Source organism: Lynx canadensis, chromosome B3 (genome assembly GCF_007474595.2).
Source record: "Lynx canadensis isolate LIC74 chromosome B3, mLynCan4.pri.v2, whole genome shotgun sequence".
NCBI classification, from domain to species: Eukaryota; Metazoa; Chordata; class Mammalia; order Carnivora; family Felidae; genus Lynx; species Lynx canadensis.
In genome coordinates this window covers 137,278,159-137,302,151 of record NC_044308.2, presented here as the reverse complement: position 1 = coordinate 137,302,151, position 23,993 = coordinate 137,278,159, and the positions used below count along the sequence as shown (strand labels likewise).

Here is a 23,993-nt window from a genome sequence, read left to right as displayed (position 1 = left end):
ACAAACACCCCCGGGGTGGGGGGGGAAAGAAACCGGCCCGAGCCCAGCCTCCCTCCCCCGCCCCGCCCCGCCCCTCGCCCCCCCCCCCGGGGCCCCCGCCCCCGGACGGGGGAGTGAGCGCCAGCCGGGCGCCCCGCACCCGCCGCCCCGCGCCCGCCCGCTGCCCGCCCGCGGCGGGGGCGGCCCGACCGCGCGCCCGCCCCGCCCGCCGCCCGCCGCCCGCCGCCCGCCGCCGCTGCTCCGGCTCCGCGGCGCCCTCGCCCGCCAGGCTCTCCGCCCGCCGCCCGCGCCCGGCCCCGGCGCCCCGGCCCGCCGCCCGCGCTTCATGGCTGCGCACGAATGGGACTGGTTCCAGCGCGAGGAGCTCATCGGGCAGATCAGCGACATCCGCGTCCAGAACCTGCAAGGTAAGGCGCCCCGGGCCCCCCACCCCCCACCCCCGCCCCGACTCCCGCCCCCCACCCCCCGGGGAGCGACGCCGGGTCGGGTGGCCCCTCGCCCGGCCGACCCCGCTCCTGTCACTTGCTGGGGGAGGGGGCCGAGACAGCCGCCCCCGAGCCCCCGCGGGGCCGCCCCGGCTAGATTTGCTGTCGCCCAGGGGGTGGGGCGGCACACGTGCGTGTGTGTGTGTGTTGGGGGTCCCGCTTTCTTTGGGGGGACGTCACGGCTCCCCTGAAGCCCCTGCTGCGAGTTTGGCCAAGTTTGAACGTGTGGGCTCTTAGGGGCGGTGGCCCAGGTCAGGGAGGGAGAAGAAAGTGCGACTGTGTGTGTGTGTGTGTGTGTGTGTGTGCGCGCGCGCGTGCGTGTGTGTGAGCTTGCACACCTCCCAAGTACCTCTGAGGCTCAGGGAACGGGCTGGGGGGCGGCGCTTGAGGGGGTGGGCCGGGGACCCGGGGCCAGGGGCACGGATGGGTGGGTGGGGGGGGCTCGGCAGGCTCCCAGCCCATTCGGGCCACTTTGCGGCAGGGAGCGGCCCCTCCCTTGGCCGAGGCTCCACTGGGGAGTGGGCGACAGGCCCCGCTCGCCGGCCCGGGACGCTGGGACCCGCGGCTACCTTGTCACAAGGTGAAAGAGAAACTTGGGAGGTCACGGAGTCCCAAGGGCTAGGGGTGGCTCCCGCCACACGTGAAGTGTATTAAGAATTTATTCATGGTGGAAACTTCGAAAGCACGACAATAGTTAAAGGGAAAAAGTCACCCACAGTCGCCCGGTAACCCGTTCACCCACCCACCCGCCCAAAGAAAGCCGCTTTTCCTGGAGGTGTGGTTCCAGCCTCTCTCTCTTTTCATACGTGGGCTTTGCTGAACTAGAGTTCCACTTCCGGCCTCTCTTCAGACACATAGACCTGGCTGGGCCGGGGAACTTTCTTTAGCAGTTTCCTGGGCTGACCTGGGCTTCTAGAGATTCCAAGGTTGGGGGCGCTGCAGAGAGAAGCTGGGAAACCTGGACAGAGAGATGATAGGACTGTGGGTGTCGTCCTTCCCCGCCCCCGCCAGCAGGTGCCTGCCTTTACTGCTGGAGGGTAGGGAACCCCAGCAGGCAGGGTGCAGTCGGGGGGTGGCCGGGTAGTCAGTCAAGTTTAAACATTACACCTGATGGAATGTTCCCTGGGAGTCCATTTAGACCGGCTCCACCCCTAGGCTGTGCAAGGACAGTGCAAGCAAAGGTGACCCGAAATAGGGTGGTGGGGGGGGGGGCTAGTACAGTAGACACTGGACCCTGAGTTTGCTCTGGGTTCCCCTGATCCCTTCTGGCTGTGATTGGTGTGAAAGGAGGAGGATCAGGCTGGATCCCTTTGGATAATAAGCCTCACATCTGAATCCTGTTGCCCCAGAACTGACATCCTATTTGGGCGTGGGAATTAGTGTCTTTTGCTAAGATGGCACGTGGTTTGGGCCGTCGTGGTGTGTTTGTGCGTGTGCCTGCGTGCGTTAAGCAGTCCGTGGGTGTTTCATAAACACATGCTAACCAATTCTTAATGCAACAACTTCCTGCGTTGCTCTAAGATCAGCTCCCGGCATACAGGGGATCGGGGATCGACTTTTGTGAAGGGATGCTCAGCAGTTTGAGCAGTTATACCTAGAATGATGAGAGAAGGCTTCACTGAATGGGGACAATTTGAGATGGGTTCTGAAGGTTAGGTAGGAGTTCACTGAATGGCCTCTTCTCTCAGCTCCCAGGGAACTGTCCTCACTTTTAGGCAATGCCAGTTATAATTTGAGCGTCCAAATGGCTTTGCTATTTTAAAAGGTAAACGTTTAAATGTGTGTGTACGTATTATGTATACATCTTCTACGTGGCTACGTGTGTGTATAAAATGTGCATTAATCTTTAGTGCGAGCCCAGCAAGTTTTTGCCTCCGGATAACCTGTGGTAACCACCATCCACATCAAGATGTTAATGATTTCCAGTACCCTGGATGGGTGCCTCATCGCTCTTCCCAGTAGGTGACACACGCACACAGGGCCACTACTATTCTGATCTTTATTACTGTAGTTTTGCCTCTAGAACGTCACGTAAAACAGAAGAGTACGATCCATACTCTTTTGAACTGGCCCTTTTTACTCCACGGGATGTTGGTGCAATTCATCCACGTCCTGGCCTGTATTTCTTCAGTTTTTGTAGACGATTAAGGTACGATTCACATATCATAAAATTCACCTGTTTTAAGTTTACCATTCAGTAGTTTTTAGTAAGTCTCCAGAGTTGGGCAGACATCCCAACAATCCAATCTTGGAACATTTTCACGGCTTGAAACAGCTCCCCGGTTGTCCGCGTGTGCATCTGTTAGCTCCCGGCCCTGGACCCAGGCAACACGTAGTTCCTTGTCATTGGACTCTTCTGTCGCCTGGAAGCACCCCACTTTGTTGGTTGGCTCACCGCCGAGGGACATTTGGGTTGTTTGTGGTTTGGGGCTCTTGTGGAACTGTCCATCCCCTGGGGGGATGCTTGCGCTGTGGAGGCGCTGGCCTGCTGGCCCGTGGCTTTGCTGCCGTGGGACAGGAGGTGGGGCCCGGGGTGCATCCTCTCTCTCCAATATTCCCTTGGCTCCCCTGTCTTTTGACTGGATGCTTAGCAGATAGTTTCTCTCCTTGTCTCCGTGGTACTCAAGAAGTCTCGACCAAAGGGCCACGTCCAGAAGGCCCCGCTCGCTGTGCTTCGAGCCTCTGCCCAAAGCAGCTGGTGGGTGTCGCCGGGCCCGGATATGTCTGGCTCACCAGCTATGCGGGCCATGGGGGGGGTGGGGGTGGGGGGGCTCATTCATCTGAACGCCGTGTGGGTGGCAGTCAAGGGAGGGCAGGAGGAGCCCAGGCAGAAGGGTGGTTTGCTTAAAGCTGTGCGTTCGCTTACAGCACAGGTAGTCAAGAGCTGTTGTGGCGATGGCCGTGGGCATTTCACGAGTCTGTAATCGGAGGGACCAAGGAGGATGTCCAGCCTCCTTCCGCCCATGGCAGCTGTTGTATGGTCAGGCAGTCCTATTCTTCGTACAAAGCTTTGACGCCTGTGGTCCTGGGGCCAGGTGCATTCCTCCAAAATGTCAGTCTTGAGGATGCTGCATTTCAGGGAGGATTGGTTCCCTAGCACAGCCCTGCGTGTACCTCTCTCTATGGATCTACATAGTGAAATTGACTCAGAGGCGTCTCGACCTCTGCACGTTTGCTCCTCGAACCCTTCGTCTATGTCCCTGAACTGGAGATCAGGCGTCCAAGCAGGGAGGATTGTGATGTCACCAGATCATCTCCCACGGAACCCTGGAACGAACACTTCCTGACCTGTCTTTGGAGGTCGGGGTGAGCTGGATAGAGAGCACGGTGTCTCCCAAGAGGCCTGTCACTCAACTTGCTGTCCCCGACACGGGGGCAGATGAAGCCCTCGTCGATATGCTCCCTTTGATGGCGATGGCTCATAATAAGTGTTTGCAGATCAAGGACTCGGTAGTGGAGAGCACAGGGGGGTGTCCCTCTGGGCAAAGGCTGCCCATGACCCCCTCACAGGGTCCCTTCCAAGGAAACGGAGGTGGCCCAAGCCGTTGACCTTTCCAGGGAGGAGAAAATAGACTTGTAGGACGCTGGCAGCTTCCTCCTGGTGGCCCCACTTCCTTGGGGCCTTGAGGGGTAGAACTGAGGTTAGAGGTGGCCGGTTAACCATCCTGTGCCTTAGCTCGTGGCCTGGCCGTGGGTGGTGAGGGTTCTGGTGCTCTCGTAATGACAAGGCAACTCTGGCTGCCCCCTTTCCCCCTTTGATCCGACCTCAGGGTCCAGCTGATGTCCCACCAGGTCTGACCATTGCTCAAAGATGGGGGGGGGGGTGTTGGGCCAAGATTCGGAGGATGCTTCTGTTCCGGTAGGAAGCCTCTGCCACCCTCAGAACTCCCAGCACGTTTCTGTTCTGTCCGGCAAACGTGTGCCCAGCACTGAGCAGTGTGCAGGCAGCGAGAAATTCAGTTGGCTCTCGTCCCTGCCTTTGAGGAGCCCGAAGCCAGACGGGGTCCCACCTGTCCTGCTTCCGGCTGTCCCCCGTTGCTCTGGAGCCTGTTGGGTCTGATGCTGTGAACCTTGACCCCGGCAATGCAGAACAGCTTGGTTAAGACCTGTTACCCGCAGCTGGGGGGTGCATGGAGTCAGGTGGGCCTGGGCGGACAGAAGTCTCTCCCCACTGCTGCTCTGGGGGAACGTAGGGGCGATGCCTCCCCTCCCCCCCACCCCCCTGCCAGCTGGGCCCTGCTGGCTAGTACCCCCGGAGCAGTGTCCCCACCCCTGCCTCCGTGTCTCCCTCAGTCCCAATCGGTCGGGAAGCCGTCCCGCCCGGGCTTGGCAAACAGGACCTGCGATTTGGGGCACTTGGAACTGACCGCCAGACAGAAGTGGTAGCAGTCTGACGGCTCGGTCCCCTGACAGAGCCGCTTGGGTGCCAGGCACAGTCCTAACTGCCACCTGTAATGTCTTCCGCCGGCCTTTGAGGTGGGTGCTGGTTTTCGGAAGTGGAGAGGTCAAATGACGTGCCCGAGGTCGCAGGCTTGTTAAGTGGGGCTGGGATGTGAACCCAGGTCAGACGGAGCCCGCGCGTCCTGTGGCACCAGCTCCGTGAGTCATGTGCACTGGGCGCCCAGGGAGGAGCTGGTAGCCTCAGGGCGGGGAGCTGGGAAGGCCCGTCCGAGGAGGGGCGTTGGCGGTCAGGCCTTGAGTGCCGAGCAGGAGGAAGCCCGACTGCACAGAGTCTCCGGGGCACGGCGCAGGAAGGAAAGTCAGGAGAGCCTGAAGGCAGGCTCTGGGCAGGACGGTGCCTGTGTGGTGAGAAAGATCGGCCCCTCCCGGGTCGTCCGCCCCCGTCCTGTGATTACGATGGCTCCGGCCCAGGAGCAGGCCCTCCCCATGCTTGCCTCTTTATGGTGACCTCTTTATGGCTCTGGGCCCTGCGTCACCTCCTCCAGCCTACCCAGCACTCAGCCACCCGGCGCACGTCCCCGCTAATCCCTTCGGCGGGTCTCCAGGGCCAAACTGTGGGCCGAGGGCAGCACCCCGGTCCATCCCAGGGTAATAGCATCAGTTTCCGTGGACACGGTGATGTGAAACATGCTGGGCCACACTGGCTCACGCGGTCAAGTCCAAGCCCCTTAGCCTGGCATGCGGGACCCTCTGTGGTCTGGGGTGGGAGGCCAACCAGTCTCCTCTCCCTCGGCCACCCACTGACTCCGAGCCCCCCGGCATCCTGCCCTCCTGGCTCTTCTCTCCATACCTGTAGACCTCCTGTGCCTACCGCAGGGGGATCAGGGATGTCACTCGGGTCAGAGTTACCCAGCACCCAGGGAAGAGAAGGCACCGAGGAGGAATCGTTCCCGCCCCCACCTCCCCCCAGCTCTCAGAGGACGCAGCAAATATGCCAGAGGTTTCTGTATGAGTACAAAATCAAATGCACAACCCGCTGCCTATAAGGACCCAAGTCCTGATCTGTGTGCTTTCTTCTAAAGAATAAATCCTCATGTAGAACATTTTGGCGGGGGGGGGGGGGGGGGTTGCTCCCTGCTGGAGTCAAGCCACAGGCTTTGAGTTAACTGTGGATTTTGCCTCCCAAAGACCACGTTCCAGACCTGGCTCCACCCCTAACTCGGGGTGTGGACTCTTCTCCAGGGGGGCCTTTCCAGGCGGAGCGTGCTGTGCAGCTCTGGGAAGCCCTAGCCAGGAGCTAGAGGCTGAAGGCCTGGCTCTGGGTCCTGGCACATGTCTTCCCATGGCTGTGCCTCAGTTTCCTCATTGCAAGACGAGAGGACTGGGCTCGCACGGGCCCCTTGGAAGGTGGTTTGAGGAGTGACGCGGCCTGAACGGAGCATGTGCTTGCATAAAGGCACCCAAGTTCCAGTCCCTGGCACAGGCGGGCAGCCGGCATGTGACGGTGGGCGAAGCTGAATGTGGCCGGTCGCACCGCTGGGTTCTTTTCACTGTCAGGTGCTAGGGACTCCCCTCCCCCGTTCCCCGCCACTAAGGGTCCGCCGGACAAAAGGTTGCAATTGATAAGTTTGTTATAGAAGCACCCCTCGGTAAATGACGTGCCTTCTTGGTTTAGTCTTGGCTGCTCAATTACGGCTCCTGTGACAAGCCCGGGGAAGGGCTGGGACACCTCTGAACGAGCGGGGCAGAGTGCCCAGGAGGGTGTCATGACCCGCCCACGGTCAGGGCAAACTAGGGACCCCCGCCATCCCTCACGTTTGTACTGAGGAACAAGAGCGTTCAGGAGCCATCCCGTAAAAGGTTTGTCGGTAGCGAGAGGGGGCCTCGGTCAGTTGGCAGCGGGCCTGGGAAGAGGTTTTGCCGCAGGGACGCTTATTAGTGGCCGTGGCCTGGACGCCATCGGGGCCCCCCAGAGCTGCCTGGGGTGGGCAGCCTCGTGAGAGAGGCCGAGCTCCTGCCTCGATTCAGCGCCCTGGGGACGCGGCCCCTTGCCCAAGAGGCCCAGATTACATTAACGGCCCTCCCTGACCCATGGAACACTCTGGCATTTAACTTTTGACTGGAACAGCTGAGGCACTGGATACGGTCCTGCCCGAGCAGCCTGAGGTCACGCCTGCCCTCTTCAGAGGGGAAGTGAGAAAAAGAAAGTAATTGTCTTTTTAGTGATAGAACCGTTCAAAGTGAACTCCCTGTTCCCATAGAAACCTTTTCTTATTTCTCCCACCCCCTCCCTGCCCTTTTTTTTTTTTTTTTTTTTTTTTTACAGTGGTAGACTGTGTCACAGAAGCAATTAGAGGCGGCATCGCAAATCACAAATGTGGCTTTAAAGAATCTTTGGTGGGTTTTGTTCCCCCCTCACCGGACTGCCTCCTTTTCTCTCATGAATTGTATCAGAGCAGGGGGCGTGGCACTCTATGGTTTGCAGGCCGAATCTGGCCCGCGGGCTGCTTTGGTGAATAAAGTTTTATTGGAACACAGCTGTGCTCGTTTGTTTGCATACTGTCCAGGGCTGCTTTTGCACTACGACGCTCACTACATCGTCGTGACGGGGAAGCACCCACAAGACCGAAAAGGCTGGGGCGCCTGGGTGGCTCAGTTGGTTGAACGTCCGTCTCTCGGTCGCGGGTCAGGTCGTGATCTCACGGTTTGTGGGTTTGAGCCTCGCGCCGGGCGAGCCTGCTTGGGACTCTCTGTCTCCCTCTCTCTCGGCCCCTCCCCTGCTCGTGCTCCCTTTCTCTCTCTCAAAATAAATAAACTTTAAAAGAGAACCAAAAACATTTACGATTTGGTTATTTAATCTTTGGACCGTGGGAAACCAGAGAGCTTCCAGTGGGATGGCAGGGACCTTTCTTCTAAACCCAGACTTGGCACAGGACAGGTAGGGGATGCTTGGGATGACATCAGCAGGGGATGCCTGTTGCCTGTACAACGGCCCAGGCTTGTTTCCTGGAGGGTAGGTTCGTGCCTAGGGCGGGTTCTGGCCCTGCCTTAGTAAAGGACTTGCCTTTGAAGCCTGGCCATTCAGCCAAAGAGCAGTTACCGAGTCCTCCCGAAATCCGGGGAGCTGGCACAGAGGGGTGAATGGGCCACTGCAGGAGTCCCCAGTGCACATCACGAGGCTGAGATAAGCGAGTTAGGACTGAGGGTGCTTAAGGGGGGTGCTGCAGGCGTCTGGAGGTGAGGCGAGGCCCAATCCAGGGGGGACGCTGGGGGTCGGGGAAACTCTGTAATTGCAAATCTGCAGAGTGCAACCAGGGAGCAGGGGGGTGTATGCCGGTGGGTGGGGTGTCGGCTCTTCAGTAGGATCGTGGCCGGGGTGGGGGTCGGGGGGAGCACAGGGAAGCGGTCTCGGAAGTAGCCCGTGCAGCTGACCTTTTCCTCTTCTTCTTCCCCTTCCCGAGCCCTCTGAGACACTGCTTCCGGGAGATTATAGTCCAAAGTCCCCCGAGGACGAGGACAGGCCCGGGAGGATCTGGGGGACCTACAGAAGCCCTGCAGTCATGTTGCTGTGCAGACCTGGGGGGCCCGATTGGAAGGACCTTTAGGGCTCTGACGACGTCATGCCCCACTCCTGCTTCTCTCTCCTGGGGGGCTCTCCATGTAGGCAGGAACCTCAGCGATATTTATATCCCTCTCCTCTTTTAAACTATTTTTAATCCTCGATGGTATGACATACTTAAAAAGCAGGGTTCTGAGGCCTTGTAGCTGGGAACTGGGGCGGGGGGTGGGGAGGGGCCCGGAGATGACCCTGCCGGTTGGGTGGTGAAGTCACTGAGCCCTCACATTTGCATCCTCCGCTCGCCCTCCCCTCCCGCGTCAGCCCTGGTCCTCTCGCCTGTCCCTTCTCACCTGCCTCTGCCAACATCCTCCTCCTCAACTGCTAGGACCACTGCCCAGCTGCCTCCAGCACCTCTAATCCCAGTTCATCCGGGCGGCCCGAGATCCTTCCCTGGTTCAGTCTTCTTTGCCCTCAGGAAGGAGCCCTGCTGTGTGCTCTCCCCCCGACCCTTCTCCCGTCCTTCCTGGAATGAACCAGACCCCGCTGCACTCCCCCCCACCCCCACCCCCACCCCAGGCCCGCCCGTCCTTGTCCCTGTACGTTTGTCTGCATGACTCCTGCAGAGAATGACCACGACCTGGCCTAGAGCAGCCTCCCGGAACCTCGCCTGCACCTGCCTGGGCAGAAATCACAGCGTCTTCCTCTGGACACGGGAGGACCCCTGAGTGGGTCCCTGAGTGGCTCATCCCGTGAGCCCCTATACTATGGATTAGGTCTTTGGAACTGTGTGCTGTGTTGCTGTAGGCTGAGCCCCGTGCCCTCAAAGACAGTCACATCCTAATCTCCGGAACCTGGGGTTACGTTACCTCACTTGGTAAAGCGACTCTGCAGATGCGATTAAGTGAATGTCGACGTTGAGATGGGGAGATTATCCTGGATTATCCATCTGGGTCCAGTGAATCCCAAGCATCCTTAGGGAGGCAGGAGGGCCAGAGGGGGAGAGAAAGAGAGGGGGAGGGGGGCAGATGACTGGAAGCAGGTCATAGTGATGCCATTGCAGGAAGGGGCCGTGAGCTGAAGCAGCAGCTTCTAGAAGCTGGAAGAGAGAAGAAATGGAGTCCTCCCTAAGAGTTCCCCAGAAGGAGTGCAGTTCCGCTGAGAACTTTGATTTTAGTCCGTCAAACCCATCGCGGGCTTCTGACCTACAAAAGTGTTAGATAATCAATTGGTGTCGTTTGAAGCCACTCAGCCTGTGGTAATTTGTCACAGCAACAACAGGAAACTAACGCGTGAATGAATTGCAAATGGCGGCTATCAAGCCTGGCCGACACCCAGGCGGTGGCATCGAGCCCGAGCTGGGAGTGTAGAGACCGGGGCTCTGGCCACAGGGCTGCCACCAGCTGACTGTGGGACTTGGGGAGGCTGCCTGGCCGAGGGCAGGAGAACAGGGTTTGAGGGGACAGGAGAGGGGGCTGGCCTGAGCCTGCAGACTCTATCCAGGCGTCCACAGGCAGTGCAATCTCCGCGTGATCTGAGATACACGCAGGGCTGTGCACAACCAGGGGACAATGTCACGGAGCCCATCCTCTGCTCTGTGGCCCCGGGCGGTGTGGATGGCTGTGGCAGTGAGAGGGTGACATCCCGGCAACTTCTAGGCACGAACCGTGTTCCTGGGATTCAACACACTCTGGCAGCTGTAGTCTCCGTTCTAATCTTCATGTTCCGGTCGGGTTGAGACACACGAGCGAGCGCGGTCCGGACCATTTGAAACGGTCTTCTACTTCGCGTGACGTATCGACGCCTGCTGAGAACCCGAGAACACAGCATTCGGGAACCGGCTGATTGGCAGTTCCCAACTTTGGGTAACATTCCGTCAGGGGTTAAAAGCCGCAGGCTAGACTCACGTTGACCTGGCACCCGGGAAGGAAGCTGGACCAGGCTCAAGGATATTGGGCAGGAATCGGCCAGCTTTGGGTATTGAGCCTTCCCCGAGGGGACTCAGCGACTCAGCCATCTATGGTCACGTACCTACCAGGTTCTTCACACTGTGACACAATCGAGTCCGAATTCCTAACTGACGGTTCCTGATTAGTGATTCCCGGGAGCAGAGCTGAGAAGAGCGGGTGCAGGGGTCCCCTTTTGAGAGGCTGACAGAATGAAATCCTTGTAACCTTGAATTATGGCAGGACTGACTGGAGGCAGCCACGGGAAACCAGCCTGTGATCTTCGTCATGGGTTGTGATAAGGGCAGTGGCAGATTATAAAGCAAGGTCACCTACACCATAGCCTTTAATTCCACCATAACCCCTGAGGTTGTATCCCCTCTACAGAGGCAGACGCCGAGGCCCAGAGGAGGTCAGAAACTTGACCCTGTCCTGCAGCCAGACAGCAGCATGTCCGGGGTTTCATTTCACATTGTGCCATCTGAGACCGACCGTGGCCCTCCACCCTCCACCCCCACCGGCACTTGCTGGGGGCCAGTCTGTCTGAGGTATTCGCTTCCCTTTCATGCCCACAAGGGACTGTGGAACTCTCCCTTGGAGAGCTGGTCTGGCCTTTGAGCTTGACTCTGATCTAAAACAAAACAAAACAGTGATACCTTGAAAATCAAAGCTTGGAAGCCTTGGGCCCCAGTAGCAAAGGTGTTGGCAGGCCCGATGATGGCCTGTCCGGTTCCCAGAATTGCTGTGGGCAAGTGCCATGAAATGGCATGTGATGGCTTACCTGTAGGGGGATGGGGGGGGGCGGGCGTAGGGACCAGGTGCCATGATGCCTCGGACTGATGATGGGCTAGCAGAGGGGGAGGCCGGGAATCAGTCAAGTGTTACCCTTGATAGACTCTGCTTGCCCAGGGTGGGCACTGCTGTACTGGGATTTGTTATTAGTGACGGCTCGTTGACTGCTGGTTAGCCCTGGTAGACCAGAAAACTCATTGGGTTGGGCACTGGGGCCCATCCTGCCCACCACTGTGTCCCAGGGTCTGTCTTCCTGTTCCAGGCTCAGCGTGTGCTCAGCTCAGTTTACGTTTGTTGAATATGTGAATGCAGACTCAAAGGGAAACTGTAGGCTCCAGGGTCTGGCAGAGCAGGGTTTTTAGTTTCAGACTCTCTAGTAATGACTAGCTGTGGATGTCAGAGGCTTACAGCATCTTTTTGGTGGCAAAGAATATTCGGTGGCATCACGCCTCCATCAACGTGTTTCCCGGTACCTTGCCTTTTCTAAATCACACATGACTCTAGTTTTCCAAGGTTTGCGTAAAAAGTAGTGGTTCCCCCATGTTGTCCCCTTTCCCAGAGGCGATCAACTTGCAGATTTTTTAGCTGATGATTTTGGTATTTTCCTCTTGGTCTCTGAATAACATACCTGTATTCCTTTGTCTTGATTTTTTGTTTGTTTTGGTTTGGTTCAGGGCTCTGATTTCTGACCGTGGAAGGTAAGGATATAGATCTCCTCTTTACCTCTTTTAACTTCCGATCTTTCCTGTCCTCCCAGCTGCCTGGTATATTTTCATCGTAATTTTGGTAAGATTAGTGACTGGAGTTTACAGTGCAACTACTAGGGGGGAATAATCGGAGCTGAGGCACGTAGTAACTTATGATCGCTCTCCCTTTCCTGTTCTACTTTTGGTTTCCTTGGAGTTCAAAACTGTTAGAATTGGCATATGTGCTCATTGATTCATCCCCCCAGCTCTGTTGGTGTTCTGGATATCCCCTCAAGTTGTTTGGCTGCATCAGGAAAATTCTCTCGGTTTCCTCTTCTTGAGCACATCAGGGTCCTTTGGTCTACTCCAGTAGATCTGGAGTCTGGCTGTCACCTGGGTGCTCTTCCACTGTCACCTGTGGCCCCTTACCTCTCTCCTGGGTTAGTTCTCCCATTTCCTGCCTTCCTCTTCTGGCTTAGTCTGTTGAATCCAGGGGCATATCCTTCCTGAGAATGGGCGCCTGAGTGGTCAGTTTTCTGAGAACTTGCACATGGGAAAATGAATTTATTCTCCTCTGATTCTTGATTGCTAGTTTAGCTGGGCATCAAATTCATGGTTGGAAATCATTTTCCCTTGGAGCATAAAAGCCTTGTTCCACTGTCTTCTAGCCTGCGGGGTTGCAGTTGAGAAGTGTGAAGCCATTCCCTATCTTTTCTGTGACCTGTTTCATTCTCTCTGGAAGTTTATAGGATCCTCTTTTTGTCCCCAGCACCTCGAAACTCCAGGGTGACCTGCCTGGGTGTGGTCTCTTTTCATGCATTGTACTGATCACTGAGTGTAACATTTCCATCTGGAACTGTGTCCTTCTGTCTGGGAAATTGTCTTGGATTTTCTTTTTTTTGGGGGGGTGGGTCATGATTTCTGCTCTTTGTTTTTCTCTAATCTTCTAGAACTCCTTTTATTTGGACATTGGTCCTTTTGGACTAATCCTCTAATTTTCTTATCTTTTCTATTTTCCATCCCCTTTACTTTTTGCTCTACTTTCTGGGAGATTTCATCAGTTTTTATATTCCATATTTTAACCTACCACGTTTTTACTTTGCAAGAGCTCTTTCTTATTCTTTAGAGGAGCCTTATTTCAGGAATGCAATACCTGCTCTCACACACTGGGAATAGTCACGATGGACCGTGATGGCCGAGGCCTGGAGCAAAATAGCCTGGTTCGAATCCCAGCACTGCCACTCACTTGCTTTGTGACCTTGGGCAAGTTATTTAACCTCGTTCTTCTCCAAGCCCCTCATCTGTGAAATGAAAGTAATAATATTGAGATCTGCCTCAAAGGTTGTGCTGATGACACGATCGGTTGGAGGCAAAGGGCATAGAGCCGTGCTGGTGCCCTTCGGATGCGCTGCGTGTGAATGTTACCTCTACCCTTCTCTTTGCTTATGTGGGTTTGTTTGGTCTGGAGCTTTCATGTTAAAGGCTTCTTTGTTTAGCTGGCTCATAGCCCTTGATTGTTTTCTCATATTTAAGAGTTGGGGACTGGGGCACCTGGGTGGCTCAGTCAGTTAAGCGGCCAACTCTTGATTTCCGTTCAGGTTATGATCTCACGGTCGTGGGACTGAGTCCCGCATCGGGCTCCACAAGGAGCCTCCTTGGGATTCTCTCTGGCCCTCTCTCTCTGCCCCTCCCCTACTGCGCTTTCTCTCTCTCCAAATAAATAAACATTAAAAGAAATAGAGCTGGGGACTGAAAAGCGAAAGCTCAGTGCCCAGGGGGTGGGGTTTCTTGGTCAGAGCCTCTCTCAAGGGTGCCCTGCTGGGTTGTGTCATGGGGAACCCCCATGTCCGTATCTTTAGAGCTTCCCTCCTGGCTGGTCAGACTGAGTCTTGCAGTCTTCCGTCCGGAGGGTCCAGGCCAGGGTGCTGGGGTGCGGGGTGGGGGTCTGAGAGCTGGGAGAAGAAAGAGGGCGGGGGGCAGGGGGCTCCTCTGCTTCCAGTGTGCAGAAGTCACTCACTGTGCCGTCCTCAGCTCAAGTCATACTCAGAATTTCTGTTTTATCCTCTTTTTTTTTTTTTCGTTTTTTTTTTATTATTTATTTTTGGGACAGAGAGAGACAGAGCATGAATGGGGGAGGGGCAGAGAGAGAGGGAGACACAGAATCGGAAACAGGCTCCAGGCTCCGAGCCATCAGCCCAGAGCCTGACGCGGGGCTCGAACCCCCGGACCGCGAGATCGTGACCTGGCCGAAGTCGGATGCTTAACCGACTGCGCCACCCAGGTGCCCCTGTTTTATCCTCTTTGAAGAACAAACTTCCAGTCTTGTGCCTGATGGAGGATGGGACTGACACCTGCCAGGAGGACATGGGGGAGGGGATGAAGGGACCCGTCTTCTTATTGCATCCCCCCCCCCCGCCCCAACCCCATTTCCAAAGGTACCTGTCACCACTAATTCCCGAACCTTCGAGACCTCTGGGTTGTAAACTGGGCTGTTTTTGTCCTTGCTGGGTGCCACATTAAAGTGTGGACGTCTTGAGATGCTAATCGGTCACCACGGGTCTCCCTTCTCTCCACCCTTTGGGATTTTATTGTTGTCCCTCCTTCCCTTCTCCCCGTCCTTGCGGGTTTACACTCTAAATACATAGTGCATGTAACAGACTCCTCCTCCGTGTGGAGTGGAGGCCCGAGTCCTCTGCAGGAAGGCGCCCCCTCGCCTCTCCATGCATCTCAGAACGGCCGGGGAGGAAGGTGGCAGGTGCGGCATTCACCCCAGCCTTGAAGGTTTGAAGGGTGAGGATACTTGCTTGGCTCCGTTCCCTTCCATTTTGACTGTTCCCCAGAGGCTGCTGCTGAGCCCTGTTTACCGGGAGAGATCAGGGAAATTCCAGAGGGGTCTGGTCATACCTGGTGGCTGTTTTCCCAGCCGCACACTCTGGTTACCTAGAGTTTCGAGGCCTGGGGGGTTCTGGGGTCCAGGTGGGGTGCAGTTGTGCAGATTTCAGAACCGGAGCCTGTGCTTGCCCACGGGGTGTACTGGCTCCTCGGGAGAGAGAAACCAGCAACGGGTTGTTTGGTCTCTACATCGTTCGATGTTGGAGCCCTGCCTGCTTTTATAAAACATCCCGAGCCCACGGCCACAGGCTACCTGGGGGAGAACTGGTGGGTGGCAAGCTTTGAAAGTTAAGCCATTCTTCGTGGCGAGATTAAAGATTATCCTGCCTGAGCCTCCATCAGACACTGCTAGACCGACTACCCTTGACCTTGTAGAGTTTGGAGTGGGTTGGATTACCCAGGAGGAGGGGCACTGTGGAAGCACCTTGGAGATACCGGGAAAGACGGAGTCAATACATGACCCTCCAGGCCCCGTGAAATGATGCCTTTTTGTTTTGTTTTGTTTTAATCCTGCAGCTCTTATCGAGTAAACATAGTTGTTGAATAAGAACAAAACCAGAGAACGGAGAGCCTGCCTGGTCTCCAGTGGAAAGAGGTGTTTGAAGCCAGGTGTGAACTTGAATTTTAGCTCCTTCGCTTTGTGGCTGCGAAACTTTAGCCACATGGTGTGTCCCTGTGGAGTTTTGACCTTTTCTACCTGTGCTGTGACTTTAAGGATAGTAATGCCCTCCCAGGGTTTTTTTTTTTTTTTTTTTTTTTGGAGGATTCAGTGAAGTCATGAATGCTGAGTGCCCAACCCTCATCAGGACTTTTTATTTTTATTTTTATTTTTATTTAAAAAAATTTTTTTTAACGTTTATTTTTGAGACAGAGAGAGACAGAGCATGAACAGGGGAGGGGCAGAGAGAGAGGGAGACACAGAATCGGAAGCAGGCTCCGGGCTCTGAGATATCAGCACAGAGCCCGACGTGGGGCTCGAACCCACGGACCGCGAGATCGTGACCCGGGCTGAAGTCGGACGCTTAACCGACTGAGCCACCCAGGTGCCCCTTATCAGGACTTTTTAAAGAAATGTGTTCTTTCTTTTACAGAGCAATTTGGGGGGGGGGGGGGTATGCTGGTGGATATTTTGCTATGGGGTTCCACTGAATGATGGGAATGGATTGATCACTTAGTCCACATTTCAAGCTCGGATTTGGGGTCTATACTTGGGATCGGTGAAGAGCCACAGGGCAGTGGTTGACAGGCACTCAGTGAGTTTTCTAGTTGGAGGCCTGGGATCTTTTGGAGATGGGAGACGTGATCGGGGCTGAGCCATTCAGCAAGGTGCCTAGGGCAGCCTCTTGTGTTGGGAAGGGATTTAGAGGTCAGTGGAGATGAGCAGAGATGACCTCTGGGGGGGGGTGGTGAGGAAGTTGGTATGAGCCGAGGTGCAGAGGCAGGAACGTGCCGGAGCGTTCAGAAGGTGACTGGTCCGGCCTGGGTGAGAAAAGGGCCGAGTGAGGCAGTGCTCGTGGGTGCTCATTAGTAATCAAGCGACCTTTCTGACTCATTTTCCTCGCTTACTGTTTCTCCCTGGGGACATGGCCTCCTAGGCTGGCTTGGGACCAGCATTCCTCAGTGAGTGAGTACCGGGGGGACACTATTGGCTTTTGGCTGGGATGCCCTCTATGTTGCAGGTGGTTTCACGTCCTTGACTGAGCCCACGAAACGCTGCTCATGGGACCGGCAAAATCTTCCTTCCCGTTTCTACCCGGGAGTGGTAGCCACCCATCTGAGACTAACAGGGTGACGTGTCTGCAAATGAGAGGGGGAAGCCGTGCTTCCCCCGAGCTGTCTCCACTTGTGGACGCAGAAGAGTCGCGGTGACGACCCGTGCCCCTCACTCAAAAGACTCTTTGATGTGAGGCTCCAGCTTTGAGGCTCTCAGAAAATCAATAGTTGACGTAACAGTCATTCCGTGAATCGTGTCCATTCTGACCCGAGCTCTCTCCAGCTGTTGGAAGAATCCGGCAAAGTGATCCAATACCCCATGACCCTTTTGGATAATTCCGTGGAAAATTACGTATGGCATCGGGCACCGGTGCCGCGACTTGTATTTCTGTTTTCTAAAATACTGCCCATCTTCTCTCCGCGTCAAACCAACCGGCACTCTACTGGTTCCTGAGTTAACTTCATGCCAGGAGAGCGCCCAGAAGATATTCATTGAGTGTCTGCTCGATGTCAGGCACTCTCCCGGGCACCAGGGAGGTACGGACTTACCCCTGTCCCGTGGCAGGGAGTCGATTCCCATGGTCCCATTGGGGTATAATGACGGGAGATTATTCTAAGCGTCAACAAGGGAACCCCGTAGAGATGCCATGAGGGACTTTCAGACGAAGTGACATTTTAAGTTGAAATGGGAATTAGCCAGATGGAAGCGGGGAGAGGAACATTCTGTGTGGAGGGGACAAGTAATCTGGAGGCTGGGGTGGCGGGAGCATGGCTCACAGACACAGCTCTGCCAACATGAGCCGACAAAGATGGCCTTAGGTGCTGTGTTGGCCCTGGAGCTTCTGGATCTTTTCCATTCGGCACAGCTGATGGGGCTTTGGGCCGTCATCTGAGGGATCAAAAGGTCTGCGATTCACTTCCTTTCAAGCAGGCTCAGCTCCAAAGACCTGCTCCCCACTACTGATGGGACACAGATCGGTCCTGGTGCCGGGCCGTGGAGCTGGGGTGGCCTTTGTCTTACTCTTCTGTGTGCTTTGGGGCGCAGCAAGCACTGAGACTCTGGTGCCTTGTGGGGTGTGTTCTCTCCTCTCCCCTTGTCCATCTCGTTTCCTTCTCCTGCCCCTGTCCCAGGCCAGGCAGAGCCACCAGGAGGGGCTGCTCCGTTCAAGCGCCGTTTTTCTGCGTCGGGAGGGATTACGGCATAGATGACGAGGCCGAGGGTGGTGGTGATATATTCACCACCTGCATCCCCGTTGTGTCCCCGGATTAATTACCTAACACGTGCCAAGAACTCCGTTGGGTATTTTATATTTCATTCACACGTAAGCCGGACGAGGAGGAGAACTGCTCATTTTCCATATAGGGCGTCGAGGCTTGGAGAGGTCGAGTACCAGGCTCGTGGTCACACAGCTCATTATGGTGGCTGGATATTTCTTGCTCCCAAACCTGTGCCCCTCCCACTAAGCCACACCAGTCGCCTGCCAAAGTTGGGTTCGGCGATGCGGTTCACAAGCATGGGTGGCTCTGGCCCCCTTCGGTCTCTTCTTTTGACCTCAGTATCCGCGCAGTGTCCCCCGAGGGCCTGGATATGTGCCGTCCCCCGTGGTAGCCACCAGTCCTGTGACTACCGGGGACTTGTGTCTGGTCCAGATGGACGTGTGTAACATGCACAAAGTGTGAAGGCCCACTATGAGAAAAGGGATGTAAAACGTCTCGTTAACGGTTTTCAAATATACGTCACACGTCGGAAATACTTTGGCTACAGTAGGTTAAATGAAGCACACCGTTAAAATGAATTTTACCTGTGTTGTCTGACTTTCTGTAACACGGCTGCTCGAGGTGACAACGTAATTTGTGTGGCCTGCATTCTATTTTGACTCAGCAGGACGAAGGCAGACTGTGATTTCTAAGGACCTTTTGATGCTTCAGTTTGCAATCTTGGTGCCTCCGTTTTTCCCTCCCTGCGCCGTGTCGCGGAGCCCCAGGCCCCCTTCTGAATCACCTGCCCCACGTTTGTCCCTGAGACCCTCGGGTGGAACTCCTACCCTGCCTGACCTCTGACCCCATCACAGGAAGTGCCGTCCCAGCATCGCCTGCCACCCGGACAATTTATTCCACTGTTCTGAGTCTCAAATGCCTCATCTATAGAAGGGAAGGGAATCTTGCCCCCCCCCCCACCTCGTGGGGTTGTTCAAGTAAGAGGATATCTATCCATAAAGCCTCCACACCTGGTGGGGGCTTTCGGTTGCTGACGTTTGTCACCCTCGTGACGGACGGCAGTTGTTATTGGCGTTGTCCCTGCTGTTGGCGGTGGTCATTTCTTTAGCAAAGTTTGCCGGTGATGGAATGCTGCAAGTCAAATGAGCCACCCGAGTCTGCTGGGGTGGAGCTGTCCCAGGACGTGGCGGGGGGGGGGAGGGGGGGGCTAGATGTGACTTTGTACACCTGGCTCAGGGAAATCAGAGCCCTCTGAGCAAATGGGTCAAGTCCGCAGCCGCAACCCTGTCTCCAGTGGCCCCAGATGGCTCACTGGGGATCTGTTTCCTCAAGCGGGCTCGGATCTAGAGACCCTGGGGTCAAAGCGTGAAAATGGCGGTTGAAGGTACTGGTGGGGCCGTTGTGGCTGGTGATGGTGGTGAAGGGACAGGTGTAGAGCAGAAGGCAGGGCAGGAGAGAGGGAAGCTGTCAGCGCTGTCCTGAGAGTATTCTGTCTGAAAACAGAGCCTTCCTAGGCCATGAAAGCTGTGGGTTCCAGGGCGAGCCCACTGACCCCCCACCCCACCCCGCCGTCCCGTGTCCTCATCTGTACACGGAAGAAATCCGTTCCCGCCCTATAGACAAGGTTTGTGAAGGCCTTGACACAACACGGCGGTGTGGTCCGCAGCGGGCACCCCTGGGGTAATCAATCATCTGTGGCAACTGCCTTTTTGTGTCCACGTGGTTATGGAAGTTACAGAACCACTTTTTGGGGCCCCCACCCTCTTCTTCTGCCACTGTGACTACCGTGTCATGCCGGTGGTCTTTTCCACGAATTCGTATTTTCCACGCTTGTACTCATTACCCGTTTGAGCCCTGCTGTCCACTTTTTCGCATCCTGTGTCATCCAGCGCCTTCTTCCACGCTGTTGGGCGACCGTCCTGGTGCCCCGCGCTGCGTGAAGCCCCCCTCTGTCCTTGTTGTCGTGTCTCAGCTCTTGTCACTTCATTGTCACACTGCTGTGATTTGTGACGTGAGCCCTTTGCAGGAGGGTCTGGTCTGGGCCCCCTCGGTGGGCCTGGCCTAGAGATGGCCCAGAGGTGCCCATAGAATGGACATGCCACGACCCACTCAGCGCCCTGGCTGGACTTTTCTAAACCAGCTCCCCTCCCCCCCGACCCACCCCCGGCAGAGCTTTCCACAAAACACGCCTCCTGGAGCATCTCACTCTGCATAACCATCTTGACTTTGGGGTGATGTTTCCCGAGTCCCTGAAAAATGGTGACCAGGTCAAACCTTTTAGGACTCTCGATCGCCATTTGTAAAAGGCGAAAGATTTATGCGATTTGAAGAGAAACCAGAGCATTCTCGATCGCCATTTGTGGTGAGATTTTTAAACTTGGGGCTGCCCCCCGCCCTTCTTTTTGGGAGTGGGGCTCCGGGTCCCCTCGTACTCCCTTTGCCGGACACTCACGCAGAAAAAATGAATTGTTAAGCCGATTCTAATGGGAGCAGGTGGGAGCCAAGAACCAAGGGGAAACAGAGCAGTCTAACTTGGGCTCTCCCCTCGGGCCCTCCCCGGCTGGCACAGGTCAAGGGGAGACCATTTATGGTGGCCCCGGGAGAGCCACGCATGAAAGCAAGTCCCCCAGGGTGGTCCAAGTGGACAGAGCCTCACGGGTCAGCTTTCCAAGGAAGGGGACTGTACCGAGGGGTGTAGCTGGGGAGGGAAGGAAGGGAGACAGCCGGGAGGGGCAGGCAGGGCTGAGGGATAAGGGTCACAGAGCCCAAGGGCCCGGGCTGAACCCCGGCTCTGCCTCTTAGGAGCCAGATGTCTTTGAACCTTGAAGCCCCTGTTTCCTTGTCACGAAAACAGTGCCTTGCTCCCTAAGGAGCATCTAGCGGGTGACTCCAGCCCTGCAGGTTACTGTCATTAAACACAGTTCCCCTGTAAGATCCTCGAGGGAGGGAGTCGGCTTCGTGCCCCGTAGATCGGCGGTTCTCAAAGTTTGGGTCAGTTGTCCTCAACGCAGGGTGATTTTGCCCCCCGCCGCCCGCCGGGGACATCTGACAAGGTGTGGAGCCATTTCTGGTGGTCACAGCTGCGAGGATGCTCCTGGCTTCTGGTGGGCGGAGCCCAAGGATGCTGTCCACCTCCTACAACGCACAGGTCGGCCCCCACCCCAGGGAATGGTCCAGCCCCGAGTGTCCGCCCTGCTGAGGCTGTGGGACCCTTGCCGTGGATGGGTCGGAATCGCCTGCGGGGCTTGCTGGACCCCGAGCAGCAGACCCCACCCCAGTAGGTCCGGTTGGGGCCGAGATTTCGCATGCCTAGCCGGTCCCCGGGTGCTCCAGGTCCCTTGAGGTTGACCCCTGACCCTGGCACACATTCACCACCCTGCTCCTGGCTAACTAAGTCTCTCTTGAGCTCTTATGAGAGCTTGCCAGGCGCTTTGTGAACGGATCACCTGTGTTTCACAGCCGTCCTCTGAGACAGCAACTTCTGTCAACTCCCCCATTTTCCAGAGGAGGAAACCGAGGCTCACAAAATGCGATCCACACCGAGTACCTGCAGAGGGGTGAGCTCTCGCTCTGGAAGGACCCGCCCAGAGTGGGTGGTCCAGCAGCTGCCAGGAGACGGGGTCTGCCCGCTTCTCCTCCTTCTTCCCTTCCAAGTTCAAGTTCTGCTCATCAGCTTCACGGGGTGGGAGGGAAGGGTCCCTGCACGTCGGTCCTGTGTCCTGGAGGAGAGTGGGCAGGGGGAAGCCGCCCGCGGCCACCAGCTCTGGCGACCTGTCTTCCGTCCAGAAGTGGCCAGGCAAGACCCTGGGACTCAGGTGGGGGCGTTCAGCCCCTTCAAGCCCCCTTGTGCCTGTGGGATTCGGTGTTGGGAGCTGCAGCCTGACGGGCCGTCCCAAAGAGGGCAGGGGGACAGGTATAGGGGGTGGCCGTGCTGGGCACTGGGCCACAACACTCATGCAGCTGGGACTGAACACCTTGGTTCCTCCTCTGACTTTGCACAAGGCACTTTTTCGCGACAAACGGGGGAAATTCTCATAGCCCCCCGGGACGGTGGTGCGGATTCGCTGATGCTCCCCACGTGTGTAATACAGCAGCCCCTCCAGAACCAGCAGCCACTGATTCTTGGCTAGAGCCACGGGACCCTACCTGGCCGCGTGGTCCCAATCTCCTCACCCAAGAAGGTGGTTTGAAATGGCCGGCCTGTCTTCCTCACAGAGTGGCCCAGAGGGGTCCGACGAAGCCCGGGTGAGGCATGCCCCTCCCTCCATTCCGCATCTGTTGATCTTGCCGTTCACCACCTCCAGGCAGCCCTCCTTGATTCCCCAACCCCTATTTCCAGTACCCCGGCACTCATCCCACTTCCCCCCCGGGAGCGTTGACAGCTGTCCTCTGTGAGTTGTGAGTCCTCCTGGGCACGGGCTCTGCTGTGGTCCCTTGGGTCCTCCCCAGCGCCTGGTGCAGAGTGGGTGGTCAGCAAACACCGGAACTAACGCATGGGATGGCTGTGTGCTCGGGGAGCACTCTCGTGCCTGCTTGCAGAGCACCTCCTCTTGTGATGTGGCTCTCAGTGGGGGCTGGGCAGCAAGGAACCCAGAATATTCTCTGTGGGCTCTGGCTTTCCCTGGCTGCTCACTCCTGACTTGGGCAAGCCTCTTTGGGCTGGGGGAGGGCCTGGGGGAACCACGGGGAGGACCCCGGGCAGCCCAAGCCTGGTCCGTTCATGGATGTGTCCCAAAGGTCTGGAATGGTGTCTGACACATAGAGGGCACTCAGTAAGCATTTGCATGAACGAACGAATGAATTCTAAAAGTTTCTGGAAGGCTTTCTGTGAGGCGTTAAGATAGCTGGAACCCGTGCTTTAAAAAGGAGCTTTAAAAAGATTTTTTTTTATGTTTATTTATTTTTGAAGGAGAGAGAAACAGAGGGTGAGTGGGGGCGGGGCAGAGACAGAGGGAGACACAGAACCGGAAGCAGGCTCCAGGCTCCGAGCCGTCAGCCCAGAGCCCGACGCGGGGCTCGAACCCACGAACCGCGAGATCATAGCCTGAGCCGAAGTCAGACGCTTCACCGACTGAGCCACCCAGGCGCCCTGGTAGTTTCTTATAAAATGACACATACGCTACCATTTGCCTCAGTAATTTCCCCCCCGGATATTTCCCAAGAGAAATGGAAACATGTCCATGCACACAACTCTCTCTCTCTACCTCTCTCTCTATGTAGTCCCACGTCATTGTGTGTCCTGTCTTCACAGAAGCCAAAAAGTGGGAACAATCCAAATGTCCCTGAGCTGGTGAATGGATACCCGGAGCGTAGTGCCTCTTACAGAGCTGCCTTGCTCAGTGGTGAGAAGGGAGGAAAGACCTTGCACGTGACCCAGGTGGATTGCCCACGCACGCAAAGCGAGGGAAACCAGATGCTGTAGGCTCCCCGCGTGGTTCCTTTATATGACGTTCTGGAAAAGCCGGAATCCTAGAACAGGAAAACGGGTCCGTGGTTGTCAGGGGCCGAGGATTGACCGCAGTGAGGCCCAAAGGAACTTGTTGGGGGTGATAGAATATTCTGTATGGCGGTTACACAACTTGACTCATCAGGGCTCGTGGAACTGTATGCACGGAAGGGTGCATTTTGCTATATGTAAGCTATGTCTTAATAAACCTGACTTGTAATGGGGGGGGGAGGGAGAGAGAGAGAGAGAGACCATTAACAAGCTGAGAGTCTCCTTATCATAGGTGTTTTCATGATGCTGGCGTGTCCGTTTAAACGGGACGCTGCACAAAAGTGGCCTTTCTTGGTTCTGTGACCATTGATGTAGGTAAGCGCTTTCTAAACTGATCTTTGAAATCTCTTCCTCATAAAAGCCACAGGAACCCCGTGGAGCCCCAGGCATAGATTTACCTTGTAAATGAGACTTTACAGAGTTCTTTCAAGCCTAGGAAAGTGAGACCTGCAGAGAGAGGCACAGGTAGGAATCTGGCAGCCTCCCTTTCACTCTGGCCCCCAGCAGGCACCAAGCCCAGAGCCCTCCCTGGAAGCACACTGGCTGGCCTGCTTTTGTCTTCTCCACCCCCGAGAGAGATGGACTTAGGGGTGATTCTGGAACAGTCGTGATTAGGTTTGGCCGTGGGTTACAGAAGGCCCCAAGTAACGGTGTCGCAAACAGGTGCGCATGTCTGCAGGGACGGGCCAAAGCTGGTATGGCAGCTGTGCGCCACAAAATCTGAGGGACCCGGGCTTCCCCTAGCTCATCGCACTGCCTTCTCCTGGTATGGCTCTTGACCTCATGATCCGATATGGCTGCTAGAGC

The 23,993-nt window shown here is 56.2% G+C and overlaps 1 protein-coding gene across 4 annotated transcripts in view; it reads left to right on the top strand.

Annotated features, from left to right (window-relative positions):
* The first annotated feature begins 322 nt into the window (after positions 1-322).
* CLMN (calmin) overlaps positions 323-23,993 on the top strand; it is a 112,447-nt gene continuing 88,776 nt past the window's right edge. For all 4 annotated transcript variants that reach the window (XM_030319894.1, XM_030319893.1, XM_030319892.1 and 1 more), the window contains exon 1: positions 323-407. In XM_030319894.1, the coding sequence (XP_030175754.1) occupies positions 326-407 (82 nt within the window). In that variant the 5' untranslated portion in view covers positions 323-325. The remainder of the gene's footprint in view (positions 408-23,993) is intronic.